The 27,605-nt window shown below is 32.5% G+C and overlaps 1 protein-coding gene across 2 annotated transcripts; it reads left to right on the plus strand.

Moving 5' to 3' along the window:
• Positions 1 to 27,057, plus strand: LOC140439350 (uncharacterized). 2 transcript variants are annotated; one of them, XM_072529198.1, is made up of 10 exons: positions 1 to 143; positions 293 to 418; positions 1,238 to 1,531; positions 10,103 to 10,382; positions 11,202 to 11,729; positions 12,635 to 12,973; positions 14,737 to 14,910; positions 17,551 to 17,783; positions 22,414 to 22,671; positions 26,816 to 27,057. In XM_072529198.1, exons 2-10 carry the CDS (start codon positions 335 to 337, stop codon positions 26,987 to 26,989), a joined length of 2,364 nt encoding a protein of 787 aa, XP_072385299.1. In that variant the 5' UTR covers positions 1 to 143; positions 293 to 334; the 3' UTR covers positions 26,990 to 27,057. The 2 variants fall into 2 exon arrangements, with proteins under 2 accessions (XP_072385299.1, XP_072385300.1); XM_072529199.1 differs by having other exon boundaries at positions 77 to 229.
• The last annotated feature ends 548 nt before the right edge of the window (positions 27,058 to 27,605 follow it).

A 27,605-nucleotide genomic window follows, 5' to 3' on the forward strand; every position in this document is an offset into this window, starting at 1 on the left:
CGTACCATACCCGTCACTGTACCAACGCAGTAGAAATCGATTTGGATTGAGCTTAACATTCTCAAGCTTGGCAGCATTTGTTAGCAGCCCTGTTTCTTAACGAAAATAAAGTGTTCCCCTAAAATATCTACAAAATTTGAAAGGTAAAAATCTAACTAGATACAAATAAAGTATATTTATTGCTTTAATATGGTTAATCCAATTTTGGAGTTTGTCATAAAAGAGTCAGGTATGGCTGTTAATTACGTCAGTAGTTTTTATATCTAAAATTAATGTTTTATTAACATTTTAGCAATAATTCCTGGGTGATGTATATTGAACAGTAACTTTTAAAATGACTGCAGAAGGTTTGCATTGTATAATATGCAATGGGGCTTGGGATCCCTGTGCTGACTATATAGAAATATTTGCTGCAGATGTAAGTATAGAAATAATAAAAAATTTGAAATTGAAAATAATTAAGTAAAGATACATTATTCTTAGTTCGGATATAGACTTAGAAAATAGCACATTGCTTAACGGTGTTGATTTACTATTATAATTTATAACAATTAAGATTTGTTTTTTGGTTTTTTTAAATATAAGCCATCTTCAATGGTTACCTCTTTTCCGAGTATGGAGTATTCAACCTCTTATATAAAATAGGTGGCTAGAAGAGTTTCTGGATTGTCTTAGCGTCTGAAATCATTTATATTTGCTTATTCTATTTTTTTTTATTTGTGCTTTTTTTAAGCTGTTCTATAATTTAATTATTGAATATAATTTAGTTTGGTCACCATATTTCTAATATATTATATACCTAATTATCTGAAGACTGGTGGTGAAAGGATGCATTTTCTCTATGCAGTCTATATTTTCAACAAAGTAAAGCTTCTTTATTTAATTGTTTATTCTTTTATTAAATTAGGTAATTATTATTATATTAATTCTTGTAACTCACTCTTTGCCTCAATGGAAGCAGTTATTTGTATTTAAAATATCCTTACTTTTATTAATTTAAAATGTTAGAATCCCTTTGCCAGTCTAGCCATAACTTTTTTATACTGTTTTGTTATTTTTTTTTATAATAAAACATTTTTCCCATTGTACAATTTCTTTTTTCATTTTTGTCTTTGCATATCACAAATCCTGTTTAATCCTAATTTTAGTTTTAATTACTTATTAATTAATTCGTCTTAATTACTTTTTATTTTGTCCAGTTGAACTAACAAGTATTAATATTGAATTAAAATTTTAGTCCAACAGAGAATCAGACTTACATATAGTATCTTTAGTGTCAACACTGCTAGACAAAGATATTAAAGAAGATCCAGAAAATGTCCAATTAATTTGCAAAAAGTGTTTTTCCTATTTAACTGAACTAGAAGAACTACAAACAAGAGTAGCTGAAATTAAAAATGAAATTTTTGAAACAAGTGGACAAGAAGATAGTGTATTTACAGAAAACGCTGAAAGTGAAATCACACAAGCAAAAAATATTTCTCCTAAGAAGATGTTATTTATTCCATCATCCGATGAAGATTCTACACAAGTATGTATGTTTTGCAGGTTTTTCAGAATTATCAGTATTTTTATAAAGTTGAATTTGCATGTTTTTAGTCCTTAAAAAAACTTTGTTTGGATTTAGGTTCAAGATCTATTTAGCCTCACATAGTCTAAAATCTCTCTGCAGGATCAGATTTTTACATATCAAGGGTTCAAAGACAGTACCTCGTAAGTAACAAGTAGCTAATTTTACAGGATGAACAAAAAACTTTTTAAGAGTTGATAAGATGTAGTTATTTTTTGAAATCTTTTAAATTTGTGAAGCAAAATTAAAAAAAAAATTAAGTCACTTATGAGGTAATGTCTGTTTTTGTCTGTCACATACGAGGTAATGTTCATTTCTTTAATGGTTAATGTTTGTATTATCGCTGTTATTAGGAAAATTAAAGACAAGAGTATCTCATTCTTCAAATTTGTATTTATTTAATAATAAATAGATAAATACATACTTACCTAAATAAAAACTACATAAAACAGAAAAGGAAAAAAAAGCAAATATTAGTTTATTCTGATTGTTAAAATCTAAAAAACAAGGTAACAAAATCTTAAAATTATGGCAATGAGGAACAAATCATGCACTAGTACTAATATTATAAACATTAATTAAGATTAAGACTTATACGACAACAAATCATAAAAATACCAACAGTCTTTAGAAATAACTGATTTGATTATTTGTAGGTGGTCATACTTTGTTTTTGAAATTGCTGGTCTATTCTATGGGGGAAATTTAATAATAGAAAAATCAACATTTTTTGGTATGGTTGAGATTTCTTCAAAGGAATCTTCAAAATTGATTCTAAACAATAGTTTTCCATTAGTATATCTTAAAACACGAGTATCTGTAACTGTATTACCACCAACTAATTTACTAGGTCTAATAGACTTAGATTTCATAAGATTTTTGTCGCCAAAATTTTGGAAAAAGGTGTAATCAAAATTTACTACTGTAAATGGATTTTTATGCCTAACTTCCTTCGTTAACCTTAAATAGTCATTAGGAAGATAAATTTTCCTATTTTTTAGGACTGTTTCAATAGAGCTGTGCACTGAATCACACACCATTTACGTGACATTTTTCTAAAAATTTTTGGTCAATAATGACATTGTATTTTTCAGATAAGAAAAACAAAGTATTAGACATTGCACTGTTCCGGTTTTGAGCAGTACACCCATCCGAACAGATAGTTATGGGAAGTTTGTGTGATGAGTTCAGAAAATATTCTTCCAAATAATGTTTCAGAAAAGATGCGTAGGTGGAAGCCTGACCATCTGCCTCTGTCTGGTTGTACCAATAGCAACTAGCTTGGCTACTAGCCAAATTATAGATAGTATAATTATGGCAGCAAAGTTTAGTTTTATAGTAGAGTGCACTGGCCGGTAATTGAGGAGATAGTTTCACTGACTGAACATCCATCGTAATAACAAAAAGTTTTCCTTCAATAGCCTCCTTTTTGTAACATTCTTTCTCACTTCTAGCTAGATCTTTTCTGATTATGTGGTCATTATATTCTTTTTCAGATAAATTTCTATTTTTAAATTTAAAACAACTGTCACAATGGTCTTTGCGTGGATAAAAAATAGACAACTTCATTGTGTCCATCATAGTTCTTAAACAAGTGTGAGTTAATGGAGTCTTTCCATTTTCTGTTCAAAATTTGAAGTAAGCTCTATACAAATCTGAAACAGACTGAAACACTTTCTCCAGATAAAGTCTATCAGTGTCTTTGTGACAGTAATGGGATGGCAGTTTGTTGAGATTGTTCAGAAAACTGCTTAAAAATTCTTGATCTTTTTTAAATATATTTACTTGTGGCTTCCGCGTACTAACTTTGTTTTTAAATGTTTCATTCATTCCATTTTGGTTTTCCATCACCCAAGATCTTACAGACCACTCTCCTAAAGCTAATGTTCCAAGGTACATAGATTTACATACAGGAACATTTTCATTATTAACTTTCAGGCTATACTGAAATGTTACATTACGGCGAGACTCATGGTCTAATTTTTTTAGTCTTGTTTTTTTACTTACATCAACGGTGTTGGACACAAAAATTTTGCGCTGATCCCAAGACATTTTCTCCCAAAACATTTTAAATAACTTGTTACTGTCTTCCTCCGAGATAAGAAAACATTTTGGTGTAGATTTATTGTTTGCACTGACTTGCATCTTGTTTTCATCTTTCTTTCGGTTCTCTTGGTTTATTGATTTCTTGATCTGTTGCGTTTGATGCGTCACATTCAATCTCGAAACTTAAGCTAGAATTTGTGTCAAATCTTTCATCGTCCATTTCTGGCTCATAACTTTCGTCACTATCCTCTTTTTCTGGATTAGTAGATTCAACTAAAGTATTATTTTCACTTTGAGAATTGTTGGCTAATGTCGATCAGTTCATTGTTGGTAGTTTTTTCCATAACATTTTGTAGACTTGTATGATTATTTTCTAAAGAATTTTCTATAATACTATTATTTTCCAGCAAGTCTAATGTCTCATGTATATTCTCCAAGCAACTAAAACTGTCATCAAAAACCACAGTAGCGTTGTTAATTATATCTTCCATTTCTTTTGGAGAAAGAACTGGTGCAATAGACTGAGCATTATCTATTACCAATAAAACCGAATTAGACAGGGTATTTAATTTTTTCTGCGCTTGATGACAGTCACTCTCTGGATCAATATTCTCGGTTTCTTTATTATTGTTGATACGTTCGTTTAGATGGCGAAGATATTGTTTCACCTGTTTTAACTTTAACTAACCGCATCATTTCCTTAGTATGACTGGAAAATGGCATTATGCTTTTTAAGTGCACTAACTCGGTAACTGTATTGAAGGCTGGATCTCGTAGGTGACACCTATAAATAAAACAGTTTATAAGAGAAATATTAATCAACAGCAACACAAACACTGCTTTAGACAGCCAAATTATGTTGTATTTAACAGAATAAATACAGTTGATTTTAATAAAATCTCCATTTTACCTTTAAACTTCAAATAACGGCGATCAAAACAACAACACTCAAACATGCCCACTGACATACTGTACAAACTGCACCATACGAGGTACTGGTTTTAAAATATTTTTACGGCGCATTTACGACTTAACGTTCCCTTACAGTTTTCTACCTAAGGCCTGAAATATTTGGTTCTTTAGAACTGCCAATAGATGGATCTGTATATCCTAAACTAGATTATATGACAAAACAGATTTTAATAAAAATGTCACTTAGGAGGTACTGTCTTTGAACCCCGGATATGTACATTTAAAATTAGGAGAATACATTGATAATAGTTTGCCAGTCAAAAAGTGGCCACAAATATTTTTAATTCAATTGATAGTAATTAATTTTTGAACAAAAATTTTATTTCATTCATTTATTTTTTAAATAAAATATGCAGCTTAAGACGTATATATGCATGTTTTTTTATATCAAATTAAATCTAATTTTTTTAATATGATTATATAAGGTTGCCTGAGAAAAAAATGGTCACAAATTAGGGTTTCCAGCTGTTAAAAACAAGAGGTATCAATAAATATATATATATATATATATATATATATATATATATATATATATATATATATATATATATATATATATATAATATATATATATATATATATATATATATATATATAATATACATACACATATTATACATATTATCACTTGTCAAACCTTGTCACAGTGTTGTTGTGGGCTAACTTTATTTTACTTTATCTTTGATAGCTCGCGTTTTTAACAGCTGCCCTAACTATGCCCCTAATTTATGACCATTTTTTCTCAGGCAACCTTACATAATATTAAGAAAAAAATTAGCTTTAACACATTCACGACGGGTAGTATTTCCACTGAAGCTGTTAAAATACGATTCGGGCCCCGGGCGTCCTGTATCAAGATTTTATTCATATACGATTCGGGTCTCCGGCGTCCCTAATCGTACCGTTTTTTAAACGTTGTTTTTTTCATATAAACAAATATTCTTAAAATTCTAATATGTGAAATAAATGTCGACAATTATGTTTTAAATACAAGGTTTTATCAGGAACTAAATATAATAAAAAATAAGACTAATTTTTAAAAGAAAAAATCTATTTTATTTATAAAAGAAATACCTGGACAAAATTAACAAATATGCATTAAAAACTAATTTACATGGTTCTCGTTGAAACAAGGTAAACAGTATCCTGGCTGACCTGTACAATCAGCACAATAGCTGATTACTTTTCTTACTTTCTTATCTGCTTCTCGACTTAAAAGTGATTTCCGTAACATTGTGTAACATCCTACACACTTTTTCCTTGGTTTGCGTCCTTTACCCTCCGGTTTTACAAATGTATGGATTTTTCGTTTTGGTGTTTTATTTATTGTATCTCTAGTATTCGTAGTCACTAATGATCGAGCTAATTGCCTTCTAAATTGCATCATAGACAACTTTTTTCCTGTGGCTAACTGAAAAACGACCCATGCATTTACAACACACGTTCCAAAAAGCAACTCGAAACAAAGCTTTCGATACCATTTTAGTGATTTCCTCAAAACCGTAAAATAGGCGGACATTTGATTACTTATATCCACACCTTTTTTAGCTTTATTGTAATCAATAATACATTTTGGTTTTTTTATTTCATTACCTTTTCTATCTTTTTTACCAGTTTCTACAAGGATCGCTTCATGTGTGACATCAGAGGTGATCATCAAAACTGGTCTCTTATCTATCCACTTTATTATTCTTAAATTCCCACTTTCTTCTCCATACACCTCAGATTTCTTCATCTTTCTTTCAAAAGATTTTGGAATCCCTTTTCTATTAGATCGAAGTATAAGGTTCTGCCCTCCTTCTGGTCTAAACTTAAAATTAATTTGAGTACAATGCCTTCTGAATGATTGTTACTGCTAATATTAACCGTATCGTAGTTTTTACCTGCATAAACTATCATATTGTGCGTATAACCATCTACTGTACATAATTTGTATAGTTTGATGCCATATTTATGTGTTTTATTCGGAATGTACTGTTTGAATAACAATCTGCCTCTCCAAGGAATCATGCTTTCATCTATTATAATCTCTTGGCCAGGTGTCAAGACAGACTTAAAGTTTTCCAGCAGTATATCAAGCAATGGTTTTACTTTGCAGAGCCTATTTTCACTAGGAATGGTGTTATCGGAAAAATGTAGATATTTGAGCAATGTTAAAAATCTATCACGGGGCATGATGGAACTTACAAATGCATTATGAAACATTTCGTCTTTACTCCAATAAGCACTAAGTGTCGGCAAAGGAACTAAGCCCATTGTTAAAATTATTGCAAAAAATGATAAAATTTCATTTTTATCGGTATTACTCCATTCAACTCTCTGCTTACTTTTCTTGGAAATATCTAATTTTTGGATTGCATACATATTAGTTTCTCTAATAATCAGTTCCAAAACATCGTCGGTTAAAAAAAGCCTGTAAGCATCTAGGGGTTCTTTGATATTTTCCATATTAACATTTAACTTTTGTGTACAATTTGTTACAAACGGATCGAGTTTCGGAAAAATAGGCCCCCATAGGTCACATTGTTGACTTTGAATGTTAGTGACATTTTGGTCAGAGTATTGATTATCTTGATCCCCTGCATCTGAAGCAGAAAATAAATCTGATTCTGCTTCAGAAATTGACTCTTCTTCAGAAGACGGCATGTAGTTTGTATCTATTATAGAGTCGTCATTAGAAAATGGCTCATCATCATTGTCACTTGATACTTCGATATCAGTTATTTCACACATAGTAGTATTCTCAGAGGGGTCATATTCAATTTCTTCTTCTAACACATCTTCCCTAATATAATTGTCTTGATTTACTGTTTCTTCATGAGTAACTTTTGTAACCATTCCAAAATAATTTCCATTTTGCTCTTGTAATGGATTATTACCAGATTCTTCCGAAAAAACGGAACATGCAGGTGACTCGTCATAATCTACTAGTTTCTGTACAATGACTTTTGGTTCAGAAGATTGGTTTTCTTTGTCAGTTTCGAGAGCTAGTTTTAATATTTTGGTCGCTCTTCTGTCCATTTTTGAAACACTGGAACAAAAATATCATATTTGTATAAAAGGCACAGTGCAATGAAATAAACAATTAAAAGTTTATTTTACAATGCAAAGCATCTTCACACACATATATATCTATATTTTATATAGATTCTACCTTGTGTCTTACGAATATAATCATATAGTATTCAATTATAAAACAATGGAAAAATATCTGTGTCTAAAATGGTTTAGATTGCAAAATAAACCAAAACTTTATAGTAATTTTAATGTGTTTTTGTTAAAATATTAGTGTAGTTTTGTCTAAAAACTATAAATAAATCGATAGGTACTAATAGCTTACCTTCAAAGATTAATATAATACTGCAAGTTTGACACAAAACTTAAACAGATCGGAAGACCTCCGCGGTACGTACCGTGTTACGATCAAAATTATTATTATATTACGGCTAGGGTCGCCCGGGTCACGAACTTCATTTCAGTTACTATGAGATTTGCCGCGAAATTCTACACAAGGCGCTCTTTGAACTATCGACATCGGTTGACTAATAGTGGAAATACGCATTTCGTATATTAGTAATGTCAAGAAAGATTTCTACAAAAATTTTAGATCATTACATGTACAGGACCTCGGGGTCCCGAACCGCCGTGAAGGTGTTAATTTGATATAAAAAACATGCATACACTTCATGAGCAGCGTATTTTATTTCAAAAATAAATTAATCAAATAAAATTTTTGTTCAAAAATTAATTACTATTGTAATATTATTATTAATCTAATTTATTGTTTTTATTTATTATTAAAGGTTCTATTTATAACACTTACAAATTTATTAAAGTCTATTACTAATTTATTTCACACTTAATAATTATATAATTTATCTACATTTATTATAATTCGTGCGTTACATTTTAAAACGCGACGCAATGTTCAAAAACTAACTGTTTTCAGTAGAGTTCCTTCTTTAAATATAAAATGCCGTTAGTTCTTGAATCCCGGCGATGAATCGATGACCTTCCATAAAAAGCAGTTCCATCAATGTAAACAGGCTTTTTTTTTATATCGTAGGGGGACTCATGGCTCTAGAGATTTCTGCCGGCAGGTATATTTACGATCTAGAAAATACTTGAATAGAAAAGTTATTAGTAATAAATATGTTTACAGTTTTGAGTCATATGACACGTCATTATCTATCGTAACACTATTTATTGAATTAAAAATCAATCATTCTCAAATAATAATGTATTCTCCTATTTTTAAATTTATGTAAAAATGTGAGTTTGATGTAATATGTTATGAACATAGTGATCCTGCAGTGGGATCTTATAATAACATTTGTTTTGCTGAGGATTAATAATTTAATATTTCCATAATTTTTTTTAATTTATAATAGGTAAGTACTTTATTTTAATTACTATTTTGCTGACACACCCACCTGATTTTCTAAGCTTCCCATACGAGAACAATATGAATAGCTACTTTGTTTTATAAAAGACAAATAAGACAGACAACAGTTACGAAATAATAACATAAAAGGAAAGACAGCAGAACATACTAGAACTAAAGTCCTACTATTTCACATTCACAAAACCTACTATTGGAAAAATAGCCTAAATTTTATCTTTAGTGTGTTTTAAAAAATCCCATACAACGCATCTGATAATGGAATTACAGCTGCTTAAATAGAGCAGAGAAACAACAATTTGCAGCAGGATAATTTTTTGTTTAGAGAAGGTATCAAATAAAAATTTTGTGGCATCTTGATATAATTACACTGAAACATCCAGTGGTTAAGGTCATCGAAATTGCCATCATATTCACATGTCTCTGTTTCTGAAAGTTTTATATAGGTATGAGTTTACTATCCAAAAAGGCATCTAATGTACATTATAAATTTTCTGATCGATGAAAATTCTCTCATTTAGGGGTGTAGATGGAAGATTTTGATATATATTATAGTGAATGAATTCCTTAAATGATATTTTGCTATCCCTTATAAAGGATTGTCACTCAATTTCACAATTAACTCATTAAGTGTTTTTTTTTTTCTATTCAGGTCATCAGTAATATCATTTGTTGTACACTGTATAATGTACCTGAATAATTTCCTTTTAGACAGAGGCTTAAAAAGATTTGATATAAAAGAATAATTTATATTTGCTGCTCTATTGCTGGAGATATGTTGCAAAAATCACTTTTCCCCCAACATTTTGTCATTTATCTTAAAATAAAGTTTTCACCGATATAAAGAGGAATTTGGAAAATTTCTTACAATATTTCTCCTTTATACCCTATATCCTTTATGGAGATATCAAGTAAAAAAAAGTAATTACGATTTTTTTTTTCATCTCATAAGTTCTTGGGATATTTTAAATTCTTGCTCTTATTTTTTATAACTTTTTATACACTTCAAGGATATTGGAGTTATAAATTCACAATGTAGATTATTGTTTGTGCTACACTAATACACTAACATTGATTATTAAGTAATAGCATAAAATATAATAAAATTACAGGTATTAACGGAAAACAACAGCTTTCAAATAAAACTAGAAGAGGACACTAATGAAGTTGCATTTACGAGTGATGTAGAACAAGGAGAAGAAACTGAGGAAATGGAAATTGAAGAAAATATCGAATATCAAACTTTTTCAAATGTCGAAGGAGAAATTTTGGATTCTGGAGCAATGGAGAACTCATCTGATTCAGATTTTGACCCTTCCACTTTAACTAGAGTATTTAGTAAAAAGTCTAATATAATTGAGGTTTCTAGTATCAACGATGGCGAGTTTAAAGGTAAAATATTTGTATGTGTATTTGTAATTGTTTGCATTCCATAATTAGTTGAACATTAGCTACATAGAAATAGATGACATCAACAAGTATTACTTGTTTTCAAATTACAAATTTTGTGTAGCACTCAGTATATTTTGCTAAGTACTTCTTAAGCAATTATTTTATGCTGTGTTAATAAATTAACTGTTAAATATGCATAACTACCTTAAACCTGTTAATAGTTTCTGGATTGCTTTGGTTGTTTTGTTGTTTCCTTTCTTCAGTCTTGTGAAATTCCTGGTCTATAAATGATAATGGGTATTTAATAGTATTTTGTCATTAATAATAGCTCACTAATTTAAAATAATTTTTTTTTGAAAATGATTTCCGGAGTGGAAATCAAAAAGTCAAAAAACAATTATAAAACGTAATTTTTATTACAACCAATTGTGGCTAAATCCCATATAAACATATTTATATTAAAAATATGTAACAACATTATCAACATTATTAAAAACTATATTGATAAAAAATGGTAACACACTTCCAAAATATCAGGAAAAATTTCAGGAATTATGTGGATTCTTCTTTATGATTAAATTTAAATTGGACGTAATGTTAGATAGAAATAATTCTAGAGCACTAAGGAAACTAATATCACCATCAGCAGCACTGGCAATGACAATCCTTTTTGGGTCTTGGCTTATTCCAGGATTCTTCTCCAATTTTTTATTTTAAAGTATTTATCATTTTCTCTTTGTTCTATGTATCTCAGCTTCGGTCTTGTTATTTTTAATCAATCCTGGGAGACAATTTTCAATTAACTAACCTTTTTTTCAGATTTGTTAAAGTTAGACTCGACCAGTACAGACGGGACAATAAAAATATCAACATCTAATAGTTTAGAGAAAAAACCAATCATCTTAAGAAAGAAGCTATCCTATCCCATAGAAACTGTCTTTGAAGAAGAAAGAAACATCACTGCTCCTATTTCATTACCAGTTGTACTTAAGGATGGTAACATTTACACGTGTGTATTGTGTCAGGGAGACGAGACAGTCGCAGGAGACTCAAAAGCGATAGTAGCTCACGTTAAAGAAGAGCACGGCTTTCGATTATACATTTGCGACGTTTGTGGGCAGGATTTTTGTAAACGAAATCAATTGTCAGCTCATTTAGATGAACATGTTGCTGCTGAAGAAGGGGATTTTCAGTGTGAGGTTTGCAATAGAATTTTCAGCAATCTAAGGTTATTTCGCATCCATAAACGCATGCACAATCCACAAACGAAGGCATGGGTGTGTGAAACTTGTGGCAAAAAGTATAACAGCAAGAATCTACTGGATGAGCACGTCAATACACATTTAGGTATGTTTTGTGTAAAGTAAATGTAAGACATAAAGATAATCCTAAATTACATCAAACACAATATAAGACTTATTTTATGTTTAGGTTTAATTTAAGATGAAAAACAAAAGTTGGAGGTCCATTGATATTTATTTCTGGTATCAGGGTGATCAACTTTTGTGACAAAATCTGTTATATCTGTTATTATAAGATACATATTATCAAAAAAAAGTTATTTACAAAAATAGGAGGAAGCTGTAAGGTTCACATTTTAAAATTAGTTACAATTATACAGGGTCTTCCATAACACGGTGTCGATATTAAGAAAAAAATTAGCTTTAATTTGATATAAAAAAAACATGCATATATGTCATGAGCAGTGTATGTTATTTAACAAATAAATGAATGAAATAAAATTTTGTCTCAAAAATTAAATACTATTAATTGAATTAAAAATGATTAACGAACATCTGTAAAAACAACAAGCCATATAGCAGAAGACCCGTTGCAAGGCCGCCAAAAAGGTGGAAAGATAATGTACAGTCAACAACGACTGAAACAGAATAAGAGGCAGACAAACAGGAGTAATCCTAGTCACGCGAAGAAGAAGAAGAATTAAAAATATATGCTAATTCTTCTCAGTACTCTCATCTCTGTCTTAACAGGGTAATTCCAAGGTATGTATTACCTAATTTTAATTGTATGTAAAAATGTGAGTTTGATTAATTACGTTATGAACGTAGTGATCCTGCAGTGGGATTTTAGGCTATTTGTAGCTAATTTTAAAATGTGAAACTTACAGTTGCCTCCTTTTGTAAAGCTGATCACCCTGTATATATATATATATATATATATATATATATATATATATATGTATATATATACATACAGATATATTATATAGAGCTATATATTTGTTTTTTAAGGGGTCCGTCCGTACGTCTGCGAAATATGCCATAAAGATTTCGCCAGCAAATATACATATAAAGCCCACGAAAAAACACACGACGTACGACCGCGACCTTATAAGTGCTCCCAATGTGATAAATCGTTCCTAAGCCAACCTAATCTAACTCAACACGAACGCACACACTTGGGAATGAAAGAATATGGCTGTCAATGGTGTGGCAAACAATTCGGTTCGTCTCATAATCTCGAAGTGCACTCTATTGTTCATACTGGCTATAAACCGTTCGTGTGTGGTTTGTGCGGAAAAGCTTTTGCCAGAAAAGCGGAGATTCGAGACCACGAGAGGACACACACAGGTAAGTTTCAACCTTTTTGTCACTTAATTTAATCTATTGTTTAATCTTTATTAAATTATTTCAATATGTTTTTGAAATAATTTTTCTAACCTAAAATAAATAATATTGAAACTTAGATCAAAATGATCACATGGAAAAAGCATTCGATTCAATCGAAAGGAAAACTATATGGGGAAAACTATACGTCGATATCCATTGTGACTTGGTTTAAATGGAGGTTGGCGTGAGTGTTAGCGTGGTGGTTGGCGCGAACATTTCTGACAGTAGGATTTTAGAGCGAACGATATTTTCTTTATGAGAGGTCTCCATATCGAAGGTAACCATATGCCTTCATACCAGTCACCTGAGAACATGAATAAATAAAAGGAAGTATCGAGGACGATCTCAACATCAGACTATAGAGTACAGGAAAACTATTCTAGGCACTAAATAGAGGATTCCCTAACAACAAAGAAATATCAAGAAAAACGAAGATGACAATATACGAAATAATATTGTTACGTTTTTCTGTGGGTTCAAGGATAAAGTGAAGAAAACGTGGTTTAACTAACTTTATTTTCACTCCAAAAACTTACTAAATTACAAATAGCATAAATTATAATTACATTAATAATTATCGCCTACAATTCGCACGGAAATCGCTTACAAAAACACATCGCTAATAGTGATATTCTAATGTCGATTCGGCGGGTTTATATAAATAGATCATCTGTTCTAGAAATCATTAGCGGAGGAACAGACGGCGAATTTCGCTCGATAACACGAAATTCCAGAAAGTTACCGCGACTAGAACGGTGATAGAAACGGTGCGTAGAATATTCCGTTAAAAAGAGTATTCTCTGCTTCACCAAAGCACAGGACCGCAATTCCGTTCACATACGGAACAGAAAACTGGATTTTAAGCAGAGGACACCAGAGTAGGATACAACCAGCAGAGATGAAATATCTCAGAAGAACAATAAGGACAAGAAGGACAGACACTCAGAAATTAAGAAATAAAAAACATACTTGAAATTAAACTGTTGCTTAACACAAAAAAGAAGAAAAAATTAGCATAGTTCGGTCATATAACATAGATGGACAGTAACACGCAAATCAAAAGAGTGTGTGAAGCTAAACCACTAGGGAAAAGCAGAAGGGGCAGACCAATAAAAGAGTGGAATAGTGACATAATAAAGATATTACAAAATAAGGGTAAATCTTGTAAAGCAACACAAGTGGCGAAGAACAGAAAAGAATGGAGAAAATTCGTCAAAAACTAGACGCACCTATTTTTCTGATATGATCTGTGTGGGCTAGATGAATTCACACTTTCCCATTATTTCTTGAACGCGGAATATGAATAAATAACTTGTCAGGCCTTTTACTAATAGTTACGCATTAAGGCTTCGCACAGTACTTATTGAACTTTTACAATATCTTTTATTAAAAACATTACGAAAAAACTTTATATCACCCTAATTGTTTACCAATGTTTGACGTCATTTGACGTTTTGAGAACATTTGACGTCAAAGCAGTCACGTGACAAGCATCAGCGTTTTGTAGTAACATTTTAAACTGTGTATAATTACATTACATACATTATTTTATAAGTATTAGTGGTCTTAAAAAATAATATTAAATATTTTTTCCATGAAAATATTCAACTTTCCTATTGCAATGTAATAGTATTAACAGTGTTTTGCCCAGTTTAAAAGTTTTGGTGATAATTCTATATTTCAAAATTATTATTAATAAACTAATAACCAGTGTAACTCTTCAGGAGAAAGACCGTACCAATGTGAATTTTGTGGTGCTACATTCAGTCAACGTTCCAATTTACAATCACACAAAAGAGCTACCCATTATGACGATAAGAGATACCGGTGTACGTTATGTGAGAAAGGTTTTAAAAGAAGACGACTTTTAGACTACCACATTAAAGCAGCTCATACAGGTAAGGCTTAACAATTTTGTTTTATTCTGTTGTACTTTTCTTTTTACTTCTTTTCTAGTTATTCTTAGAGTAGCATCATGTTTTGGTGACTGAGTCATGTGCTATTACCTTGCTTTTCCTTTATTAGAAACAACATTCTATATTGTTTATTAACCCTTTTTGAATTCCGACTCTTATATTAGTTTAATAATTTTTTATCATGTATATCAATCTAAGTACTTATTTATTATAAACTAGCTGACCCGCCGAACTTCGTACCATCTTAATTTCGAGTATGTTTAGTAAAACAAATCTCTGGCCGAAATGTCAATGGCGATTTTACCATTTCCAATATTTAACAACTGCTTCGATAACATAATAATTGATCTTGTTGCAAAAACACTCGCATGTTATTTGTCAATTGGAGCGTCTTTACATGCCGCCACAAATTGGATGATGTTAGGCATGCGCTTAGTTCGTCCGTAGTAGTTAATTGGGGAATACTTATTAAATAAGAAACAGTCTGAAAATAAAATCACGGCTTCACCAAAAATGTTTTGGATTGTCGTGAATATCTTTCAAAGTTCTGCCCAGTCCATGTAATGACCTCTTGTGAGCCAATGTACATTTATCTTAAACGATTAATTTGCATACCTGTAAAATCTTCGCCATCGACATATTTTTTGCGATGTTGCAATCTGGTTTTTCATTAATTTTCATGTTTAATGGTAATTTTAAGTTTTAAGACAAAATTTGCAATTCGTCCATCCAATAAAGTCGCAGATATTCCAGATGAAGCCAACGCTAGGACTACTGCTATCAGTTCCTTGCCAATAACAATAAAATTAGTTAAGTTTTTTCTGTCCCTCCCCAGCATCAAGGAAGTAAATTCCACCAAATCCAATGTTCACAGCTTCTATCAAAGTATCGTAGGCAACCTTCTGTTGTTTATTCAATTGTAGAAAATTTGTATGAATTATTTGGACAAATGCTTCAGTGTTGAACTGTTATTCTCTTTGTAACTGTTGCCTCCAACTCTTTCATAAAGTCACAAAGGAAATGAATAACATTTATGTCCTGTCAAATATTAATGGTGCGTCGTAGATTTTCTTTAAAATATATTAAGCTACATAAAAAACTATGTCTTGATAATAAACTAAAATAAAAAAATAAAATAAAAGACTAAACAATTTAATTATCATACTGCGGGTCTGTTAATCGAAGACCCACCCGAGTTGTAAAGCCGGTCAAGAAGAAAATGTTATTCGCGATAGCCAATTCCGACAGGGGGCGCTCAAGATTTCAAAGATGGACGATAACTTCGGGAAAACAAATAATTTTGTCATTTGATCTCGAAGCTATAAAACGTTTAATATAAATCATTTACACGTGTGTTTTGCCAAAGTAAAAGTTGGAGTACGTTCTTCAAAGTTTATTTGTTTGTGATTCGAGTTTATACATACGGCAATTGACTCCCAAACCTGAATAAAAATAAAATTAAATGTTTGTTTTTTTACAGTATGTCTGAAACATGGAAAGTAAAATTTACATTGTCTCAATTATTTTTGGGGTTGCAAGGTCGACAGAGATCTTTAGTTGAGGGTGAGGCAGTTTTTGGAGCTGGCCACGTTATATTTTATAAATTACGCCTTACGTTTTCTACTAATAACTTCATGAGACCTTTGGGGCAATTTAGCTGATGGAACAGCATCTTTCTTCAGTCTTCTCAATTTAGTTTCAGGTGTTATTATAAAGTAAATTAAATATAAATATATTAAAATATGAATAATATTTTAATCAACACTTACTTGGAAAGTAATCGTTCTCAGTAAAATGTAAACTGCACACAGTCATGTACTTGGTTATAGGTTTGCCAATTCGAAAAATGCATTGCCAAACTTTTATGTATGGAATTTTTTTTGTGAATTATAATAGGATGAACATTGAGGAACACTGCAATAGTTTTTTGAATTCGAAGTCATTGATAATTACAATATAAACCGGTCGCTAATATGTATACAAAATACAAATTAATGACAATTTCAAGGTTTTCCCGAAGTGGATGCTTTTGAAATCTACCACCAGGCGTCGCCCACTTTGCGGTTCCTCCTCCTCCTCCTCCTCTAAAAAAATATATTTTTAGAGACAATAGCAGACAATTAGAGACAAATTAAAATACACTAAACGACGTCGATTATTGTGCATTAAGACCCTCCTCCCTCTTGTCGTAAACCATTTTCATAAGCAAAGCCCCTCTCCCTCATTTGTATGACTTAATTTATTGATGTTCCCGTAATATTATAACTTTAACTTTATTATGTGGTGCAGCTTTTAGCCGCGAGGAAATGTGAAAACCCTACGTGGGCGAGCTTCAGGAACCAGATGATGTAGATGACGATTCTCGAGGATGCAAACTGGGGGGACTTGCGACAATGTCGCTTAATTCTTGCAGTTGGTTGTGTTTTCTTCTCCTTTGATTCGTATCTCCCGCATTTAGATAGGGTTGTCATTTAATATTTTTAAAATTTTATAAAAAATTGCGAAACTGCAATACATATGGTTCCCTTTAACCACTGACCATCAACTCATCCTCGTCAACCATGTAATTAATTGTAATCTCTACATTTGTGTGCTATGTGCTTATATATTTATGTTTTTCAGGAGAAAGACCCTACAGATGTGAAGTATGCGAAGCTACTTTCGTATATCCCGAACATTTCAAAAAACACACTCGGATTCACACCGGCGAAAAACCTTTTCTTTGCGAAATGTGTGGAAAAGCTTTTAACAGTAGGGATAATCGAAATGCACATAGATATGTTCATTCCGATAAAAAGCCGTATGAATGTCTCGTATGTGGAGCAGGGTTCATGAGGAAACCGTTATTGTATCAGGTAAATATGTTGTTTTTTTATTTTATTTTCCTAATTTACAAAATTCGTCAAAGAGAATTGAGAAGATTTCTCAATATCCTAATAAAGAAATAACTGTGCCTTTATCACGACTCAACAAGAAAATAAAAAAGAAAATGTCACATAAATCTGAATAACTTACTCCCCAATCAATATACATTCAAATTTGTTATTGTTTTCCTTGGACAAGGGCTGTCAAATACATATAATTTTAACATATAATTTATAATTTGCTCCAATGTATGTAATAGATAACCTTCAGCACATTGTTACAGTTCGGCAAGGAAGATCTACAACTGAACAGCTATTCACAGTGAAACAAATCGTGGGAATATGACATGTTGCGTCTACAACATATTTATAGATTTCAAACAGGCCTACGAATCAGTTAATAGACACAAGTTATGTTAAATATTGCGTAGATTTAAAATCCTCCAAAAATACATCCGATTAGTAAAAGCAATAATGGACTCGTCAACAGCAACTGTCAAAATACAAAATGAGCTCACTGAGAGCTTTTCAATAGTTAAGGATTAAAGCAAGGAGACTGAGTGGCTCCGACACTATTCAAGACTCTCCAATATGTAATAAGACTGTTGAATATAGGAAGATCTAACCTCCTAACAAACAAATCAAGACAGGTTGCCGCCTATGCCGATGATATCAGCATTATGTCTCGCAGAACGAAACAGGCGGCAGAAATATATTCACCGTTAAAAACAGAGGCAAAAGAGACCGGACTAGAAATAAATATTCAAAAGAAAAAAAAGCTAGCACAGGCAAGAGCTAGGGGAAACAGACGCACAGTTGAATTAGAGGACGATATTGTAACTATCGTAGAAAGATATTTGGGTGTTGCATTAAACACAGGTGGAAGAGAAGGACCTGAAATTCAAAGAATAATAGTAACGGGAAAGAAAGCTTATTCTTATAGCTAAACCTAACCCACACTGGGATCGAAAATCAGGGTCTACAAAACTATTATCAGACCAATAATATGTTATGGATGTGAGACATGGATGATGACAGAAACCACAATAAGAAAGCTGGTAGTATTTGAAATAACTATGGAAGATATTAACGAAAACCGAATTAGAAATCTTTACTGGAATCAGACAGCAAATCTCAGAGTTGAAGGTGAACACACTGACTATGTGAAAATCATGCGTGGAGTGAGGCAAGGCTGTATTTTGTCTCCTCTAATCTTCAATCTGTACTCTGAAAGAATATTTATCGAAGCTTTGCACGAAGCTGAAAAAGGTATTCTACTAAATGGTTACCGGCAAAACAACATCAGATATGCAAATGACACCATAGTATTTGCGGACAACTTAGAAGACCTACGAGTTCTTATGAACAAAATCACGTATTACAGTCAATAGGGAGTTAAAGTGCGGGACAAAACGTTAACGTATAATTTGACAGCTACTCGTACGCAGTAGAGGAATACACACGTTTGCGTTAACGGGTCTCCGTAACCTTGCGTGCGTTTACGAATTCCCTTAACGTTATCCAAATTGTTCCGAGTATTACCGAATGTCTGTCAAATCTCCGAAAATTAAAAACTTTTTGTTGTTTTGTGACTTTAACCAAGATTTATCTTTTGTTTGTATTATTGTAACCTAAGAATAGTGAAAAAAATCGAAAAAAAAAAAATGATGGAAACCAATTTCCCAATAAATTATTACCAAATACATGTAGAAGTACAGCATCGTCCATGTAATTATCCTCGAAATCAGATTCCCCAAACATTTCAATATTAAGGATATCTTCCATTCTGCTGTAAAAGCCATCAAAATATTTCATAAAAAAATCTGCCTAAACTAGGAAAAAAATATAAAAGGACACTCTAATCATTCAAATTTGTAAACAATCCACAACGAACAAATCTGAGTAAAAGTAAGGTTAGAAACACACGTTAGACGTTAACGTTTTATCGTTTTACACTTCACAGTTAAAACGTATAGTGGCCGTAAACGTAATTTCTTTACGTTTACGTTAGTGTTAACGTTTACGTGTTACCTGCACTTTAACTCTCTAATATGGAGTCAATATAAACGTTAAGAAGACAAAGCTTATGATAATTAGCAAGAAAAGGATAACAAAAGGTCAACTCTACGTCAACCAATCCCCTGTAGAAAGAGTGACGCACTACAACTACCTCGGCACCATAATAAATGAAGAATGGACCAACAACCAGGAGATTAGAGCACGCATCGGAAAAGCTAGATCCACCTTCATTCAGATGGGGGCCTTCTTCAAGAGTCACAACCTCTCTCTTGATACAAAAGTAAGAATGCTGCGATGCTACGTCTTCTCTGTTCTTTTTTATGATGTTGAATCGTGGACCTTAAACGAAAATATGTGCAGAAAATGGAAGCATTTGAGATGTGGCTATATCGGAGAATACTTAAGATCCCGTGGACTGACCAAGGCACAAATGAGGAGGTCCTCAGAAGAATGAATAAGAACCGAGAGGTAGGTACTGACCACTATCAAATCTCGAAAGTTACAATTCTTCGGACATATTATGCGAAATGAATCCAGATATGCTCTCCTTCAAGGAAAAATATTTGGAAAACGAGGTCCAGGAAGAAGAACATCTTGGTTAAAGAACCTCAGAATCTGGTTTAGTACAACATCTGTGCAGATTTTCCGCGCTGCTGTAGATAAAATAAAGATTGCCATGATGATCGTCAACATTCGTAACGGATAGGTACATCAAGAAGAAGAACGAAAACGGAGTATGGAGATCCAGGTATAACCATGAACTCTACCAACTGTTCAAAGAGACACCGATCTCAGAATTCATTAAACTTCGATGGGCTGGTCATGGTAGTGAGAATGGAGACCAAAAGATTGCCTAAAAGAGCCCTAGATAGTAAAATGAAGGGCGCAAGACCAAAAGGGAGGCTACGGAAAAGCTGGAAGGACGAAGTGAACGGACGCGCAAAATTTGCTAGGCGTAATAATCTGAAGAAGATCGGTGCGGGACCGGAAAGGTTGGATGCATAGTTTGGACTAGGCCAATGCTCTATCTGGCTTGTAGCGCCATTGGAGAGAGAATATAATTACAAGTCATATTTTTCGATTTCCACCACATGTCTTTTTACACTAATTTAATTAATAAATCATTGTTGTATACCCAATTGGGTGGATACAAGCAAACATTTGAGTTTATGGAAAAAAATCTGCTTAAAAAAATCGGTTGCCTGTAAAGTCGGTTTTACGGGCGAAGATTTTACGTGACAACGTCTTTTTCTCGGTAGAATATTTATTGATATGAATATTATTAAATTGCACAATAGGAACAAGGAATTGAATGAAAATAAGAATTGCACAAATTTTAACTATAGAAATATATTTTGTTTACTAAAACATTGTACATGTAAACTTAAACTTAACTAATTTCTATTTGAGTGATTTTGTTGAGGATAGGACGATGATAGGAGAAATATGAAATGAAAGGAAGTGTTTCTGCTGTAATGTGTCTTGAACGCCAAGAACGCTCGAGAAAGACAGAGACACAAGCACGGAAGCACGCACCGATTCAACGCGCCTAATTCTCTAGTGCTGCGCGCGCAGCGAACCGATTTGTTTGTTGTTTGAGTGGGAGAGAGACGCAAGGCATTCGCCGGTCCGGCGGGCCTCTCTCTCGTTCGGTGACTCACTGTAACAGACGTGAGCGGGCGTTACACTTTTTCATGAATGACTCCGAGCCACAACCTAATTTAAGACGTTGTCACGTCAAAACGCCTGGCACTTAACTTGTTAAGGAAAAAAATTGTAAAAAAGTTATATTTTGAATTCGTTGTGTCGAAGTGACTAAATACCCAAACGACGGAAGGGTTATTCCAAGCCTTGCTCTCAATACGATTTTTTTTTATGGCGCTGTATTTACAATCTAAATCTATCTCTAAATTTATTTTATTTTACTACATTTTGTACAACACTCATTATATAAGTTTGTCTTTGCTAAGTATTTCTTCAGAAATCAGTTTATGCGGTGTCAAAACCTTTTTAAAAGTTATCACTTTAGTATTATTATAAAATGCCGTTACGTTCTGTTTGGAAATATTCTAAATAAATGTTTTTACCGTAATGCCGTCAAAGAACAAACCTGTTCCAGTTAGGAGAGTTCTGATTATTTCGACCATCAAGAAACGATAGCTAACGGTACTTTAAATATGTAAAGACTTCTATAAAATGACATATCTTCTAAATTCTTTTTATTTTCCGTTATTTAAAAATGTAAGAGACTGTAACTTTCAATACTTATGATTAATTGTTTAAAGTTAATTAATATTTTTGTGCAGTCTCTATTTGAAACATGTTTAAATCGAAATCGATTAATTAAACAGTAAATTTTGTTTTCTTTGTACGTATTTAACTAAATTTTCTCGTTTGATTACATGCCTTTTTTTTTATTTTCAACACAGTTAATCCGTTGCAAAGAGAACGTTAAGAGCAACGGTGCCCTCGAGCGCATAGTGTATCAGAACTATAAGTGTACTTCTTAGTAATTTAGTTCACTATGTATGGTACAGTTGTATAACTATATTATTATCAGAATAATGATTAGTATATCTATTTTGTATTTTCTTTTATTCAGCATATGCAAACCCAAGGTCATGTGAACGACACCTTCGTAGTTAATCAACCACGACTTAATATTAACATCAAAGAAGAGGATCTGATTCCTGTTAATCCGACCGAAGAAATAGAATTATTGGACGCGTCTTCGTCCGACGGTAATTTGTATATCCAGGATCAAGATGGTACGGAACATATATTGATAGATCAGCCTATAAGTATTGCTGAGGTTGGTAGCGAAGAGGATAACGAGGAGTTGATTAATGAAATTGAACAGGTAATTTTGTATTTTTTAAACATTTATTAACGTAGACCACTTATTTGCATTTTAATTTATTCTTTTCTTCTTAAAGTTCCATCTCCTATCGGAGGTTGGATATCATAACGGCTATGGTCACTTTGTTAGCTGCTGCTCTGAAAAGTTGTAGTGAACTACAGTTAAACCATTCTCTAAGGTTTTTCAGCCAGGAGATGCGTCTTCTTTCTATGCTTCTTCTTCCTTGGATCCTTCCTTGCATAATAATTCTCAGCAGCTCATATTTTTCTCCTCTGGTTATGGTTAATTATTTAATTTATTATCGTTGATTAAATTGCTTATTTATAGAGATTCGGCATTATTTTAACGTGTGTATTGTACGACAAATATATATTTCCCCTATCATCCCCTATTCTCGAGTGAAATGAACAAAGGCCGTTTTTTTCAAATATTACAAATTCTTGCAAATATGCCGACTGTGTGTTTATAAACGGCCGAAAAGGTAAAACTATTGAAAGTTACTTGTGGGTCATCTTACACATGAAACTATAAATTTGTTTATTGTTGCTTTTGAAAATTAGACAGTTCCAGTGAAAAAAAAACATCATAAATTTGAAAAATTTCGCTGTGCAAATGGATAAAATATCAATCAGATCAAAAGAAATGGACACAGTATCCTAGACATCTTCTTTGTGTATTCAAGCGTTGGCTATCGTCATATTGACAAGCTGATGAAATGATTCTCGGTCGGCAGCTAGATGAAACAGTTCCTCGACCGTTCGACCTGTCCATTGTCTAATGTTACGCAGCCAGGACAGTTGTTTTCTTCCGACCCAACGTTTTCCTTCGATTTTGCCCTGAATGATTAACCGGAGTAAGCGATATTTAGGTCCTCTCATTATATGACAAGTGTATTGGACCTTTCTCATTTTGATGATGTTGATCAATGCTCGCTCTTTGTGCACGGTCTCTAGCACGCGTTCGTTAGATATGTGTGCTATCCACGGGATTCTGAGCATGCGACGGTAACACCATAACTCAAACGCTTCTAATTTGTTAAGATTTTTTTATTTTTGTTGTCCAGGTTTCACATCCATAGAACAAAGTGGACCAGACGTAGCACTTCAATACTCTTAGACGTGTGGTCAACGACAGACTTCTACTGCATAATACAGAACGCCAGTTAATAAAGTTTTTCCGTGCGAGTTCTATTCTGGTCGAAATTTCCTCGTCACTTTCAACCCTGCAGTCAATCCATCCTAGACATGGGCAGTATTAAACATTTGCATTGTAATTCTGGGAAACCAGGTTGTTGATTAATATTTTTATTGAATTGAATGTCTAAAAATTCCTTTTTTGAACATTAATTAATAAGACCCGGTTCTCAACATTATTGAGATCCGGGTCATACATACATCTTCTAAGGCAGGTCCATTGGTCTTCTGCGTTTCTGAGGCACAGACTATTCCGGTTCCCATATCTGCTAGAATCAACAGCTCCATATCTGAGCTCTTTCATTGGTTCGGTTACATAAAGGCTGAACTCAGTATCTGCCACTTCTAATAGGTCAGTGCCGGACACTTCCAGAGAACATGTGAGGAGGTTTCCTCACGGATCTAATCAGAAAATTCTCTCGAGACGCCACATGCACGCATACCACATCTAGCGATACTAAAAATTTGAGAACGATTTTGAAAGAAGCTGAGATTATGAGAATGGCACAGCAAAAAATAATTGTACAAAGAAATTTTTTCGAAATTATTTTATTCGGACATGCAGCAACCTTTCACAAAAATGTATTTGTCAATCAGCATAACTTCCACTATTACTCCACTAGAAATCCGTACCATATAATTATGAAGAGTCAAATTAGGTGGTCCATTAACACTTGAGATGGAATATTAGGCAATTATGCAATAGGCTACTCTTCTTTGAAGAAACAGTAAACGGAGCAATTTATTTAGACGTTTTTGTAAATCATTTACCTTATTTACTTAAAAACTTGCCACTCAACATCCATCAACAATTATTGTATTTACATGACGGAACTCCTTCTTATCATAAGGCACTCATTCAAGGTGAATTGAATGGGTCATTTCTTAACCTTAGATGGATAGGAATAGAAAGACCAATTCATTAGCCAGCTAGATCACCAGGATTAAGTAAAGTCAACTTCTTCTATATTAAAGATCTAATAATTACTATTTAAATGGGAATAAGCCACAATTAAAAGTTAAAGTAAATAAATAAACGTCAATAAACGTACTTTAACCTTTAATTGTGGCTTATTCCCATTTAAATAGTAATTACTTTAAAATGCCGCAAGAAAATAGCTTCAGAACAATATAAAGATCTAGTGTACTGTGAACATAACAACAATTAATAACATGAAGGTTAGAATAAGAAACGCAAGTAAATCATTTGAAAATCGTTTTCAAGCCTGTGTTGACGTTATGGGAGCTTATTTCAAACATCTTCTACAATGAAAATAACAATTTATTTATTTAATTTTAAAGTGAAGCTTCTAGACTGGCGTTGTATTACTTTTTCTCTATAGTAAAATGCTGAGGCAAGTGTCAAGTAGCGCCACGTAACGAAATAGCGGTTCGTGATTCGCAGTCGCAGTAAACAGTTGGAAGAGTCCATTTACGCTACTAGGCGCGTCCGTTATAAAACATGTAAACTTTTTCAATTTTATAAAAATCTATAAAAAAATAAATAATAAAATTACTTTATTCGATTTTAAAAATATTATTTAGATTTTAAAAATACAGAAGACATAGTATGAAGCTTCGCAGTACTCTACAGTACCGCTTACTGTATTACTGTATTTTGGTCTGTTGCTCAAAGGTATTTGTGTATAGTAAAGAAAATTTAGTTCATAAAATGCCAATACAATTTTAAATATCTTCAAAACTAGTACGTATAGGCATAAGAAATAGGACAAATTAAACTACATTGACTTTAGTTTATGATGGTAATATAAAATACATTGTATATCACCATCATTTATCATACATACATGTTTCATGCATTTAAAAATATTGAGCAAATAATGAATTTGTGTGTTGACTTACCTTGAATTCGATTTCAAAAGTATTAGCAAAGTCAATCATTTTCAGGAATTTTGATATATATTTAAAAACTATGGCTACAACAGGTCGTTGCTTTTGTACCTTCTTCTTCTTCTTGTGCCACTCCTATCGGAGATTGGATATTGTCAAGGCTATCTTGACCTTGTTTACAGCTGACCTAAAGAGTTCATTAGTGGTACAGCCAAACCACTCTCTCAAATTACGCAACCATGACATTATTCTACGGCCATTGTTCCGTTTTCCTTCTATTTTTCCTTGCATTATATTTTGAAGTAATGCGTATTTATGTCCTCTCATCAGGTGACCCAAATATTCGAGTTTTCTTCGTTTGATCGTTGACAAAATTTCTGGGTCTTTTCCTATCCTTCGCATTACTTCAAAGTTTGTAACTCTTTCAACCCAACTTATCTTCAGCATTCGACGGTAGCACCACATCTCGAAACTTTCAGTATTTTTTATATTGTTCTGCTTGAGAGTCCAGGCCTCTACACCGTATAATAGCGTGTTAAATACGTAGCCCCTTAGCATTCTTAATCGGAGAGGGATGCTTATATCTCTGTTGCAGAAGAATTTCCTCATCTTTATGAAAGTGGCCCTGGCAATTTCGATACGTCTTTTTATTTCATTGTTTTGGTCTCCAGTTTCGTTTATTGAAGTACCCAAGTATTTGTAACTTGATACTTTTTCAATTTGAATGCCGTTTATACTAATATGTGCTGGTTGTGTCATGTTCTTACTGAAGACCATTTGTACTTTTGTACCTATCTATTTTCAATTACAGGGCGATTGTTTGCAGGGCGAATGAACTTGTTACGATTTTCATTGAAATTTGGTTGTAACTTTTTAAATGCCCTGTATAATATAAAACAACTTTGTATTATTGTAATGAGAAAGTGAACCTGTTTTTAAATTTAAAATGAAACAGGGTGTTTCTCGTTTAAAAAAAAACATATTTTGAAGACCCTGCATACTTGTACCCAATTTTATAATGTAAAGCTTATACCTACCTCCTGTTTTTGTAAATTATTTACTCTATATATTTATATACTGATTTTGATAATTTGTTTCAGGTTGCTGAAGATCAAGGAGAAGAATGCGAAGAAATACTAACAAGTGATGCATTAGCAACTGGAGAAACTCAAATAATAGAAACATCAGAAGGACCAATACAATTGGTTAAAGTAAGAATACATCAGGGAGATGGAGAAGAAAAAGAAGCTTGGATTAGGATAGTTCCTCAATAAAATACATTAATGCTATGTTATATGTATTTATAATCTTAAAACTATTTACTATTAAAACTATTAAGATAGTAAAAAGGGTTGTTTTAATTTTTTTATAGGTACAATTTTTGCGAATTTCAGTTTACCTAGTACAGCAAAGGCCAATCATATTTTCTTCGCGCCATTGGTAAAGAAAATCGAGCAGATAAAACAGTGGCGGATACAAGTCTACCTGAATAACAGATAACACTACCGATTTTATTTACAGCTGATCCAATGAGCTCATTCGTGGTGCTCATTCAATCCACTCTCTAATATTTCATAATCGTGATATTTTTCTATGTCCTGGATTCTCTTTTCATTCTATTTTTGCATGCATTATATTTTGAAGTAATGCGTATTTTTGTCCTCGCTTTATAGTCCGGCTCTTTTCCGATACGACGTAGCACTTCCACGTTTGTGACTCTATTAATCCAACATTCCTTAGTATTCGACGGTAGCACCACATCTAGAAGCTTTAGTATTTTTTATATTGTTCTGTTTAAATAGTCCAGATAATCATAGAGGAATTTTTACGAAACACTTCTTATCGAAGTGAATGTCGAAAAATCGGCGCAATGATAATAGACGCGGTTTA

This window comes from Diabrotica undecimpunctata, chromosome 4 (genome assembly GCF_040954645.1).
Source record: "Diabrotica undecimpunctata isolate CICGRU chromosome 4, icDiaUnde3, whole genome shotgun sequence".
Classification (NCBI taxonomy): Eukaryota; Metazoa; Arthropoda; class Insecta; order Coleoptera; family Chrysomelidae; genus Diabrotica; species Diabrotica undecimpunctata.

Bases quoted from the DNA above. Each gene is read 5' to 3' on its own strand.
- LOC140439350 (XM_072529198.1), top strand. From the start codon at position 335: ATGACTGCAGAAGGTTTGCATTGTATAATATGCAATGGGGCTTGGGAT. The intron at 419-1,237 runs GTAAGTATAGAA...TTAAAATTTTAG, and splicing joins TAGAAATATTTGCTGCAGAT to TCCAACAGAGAATCAGACTT. The intron at 22,672-26,815 runs GTAATTTTGTAT...AATTTGTTTCAG, and splicing joins TGATTAATGAAATTGAACAG to GTTGCTGAAGATCAAGGAGA.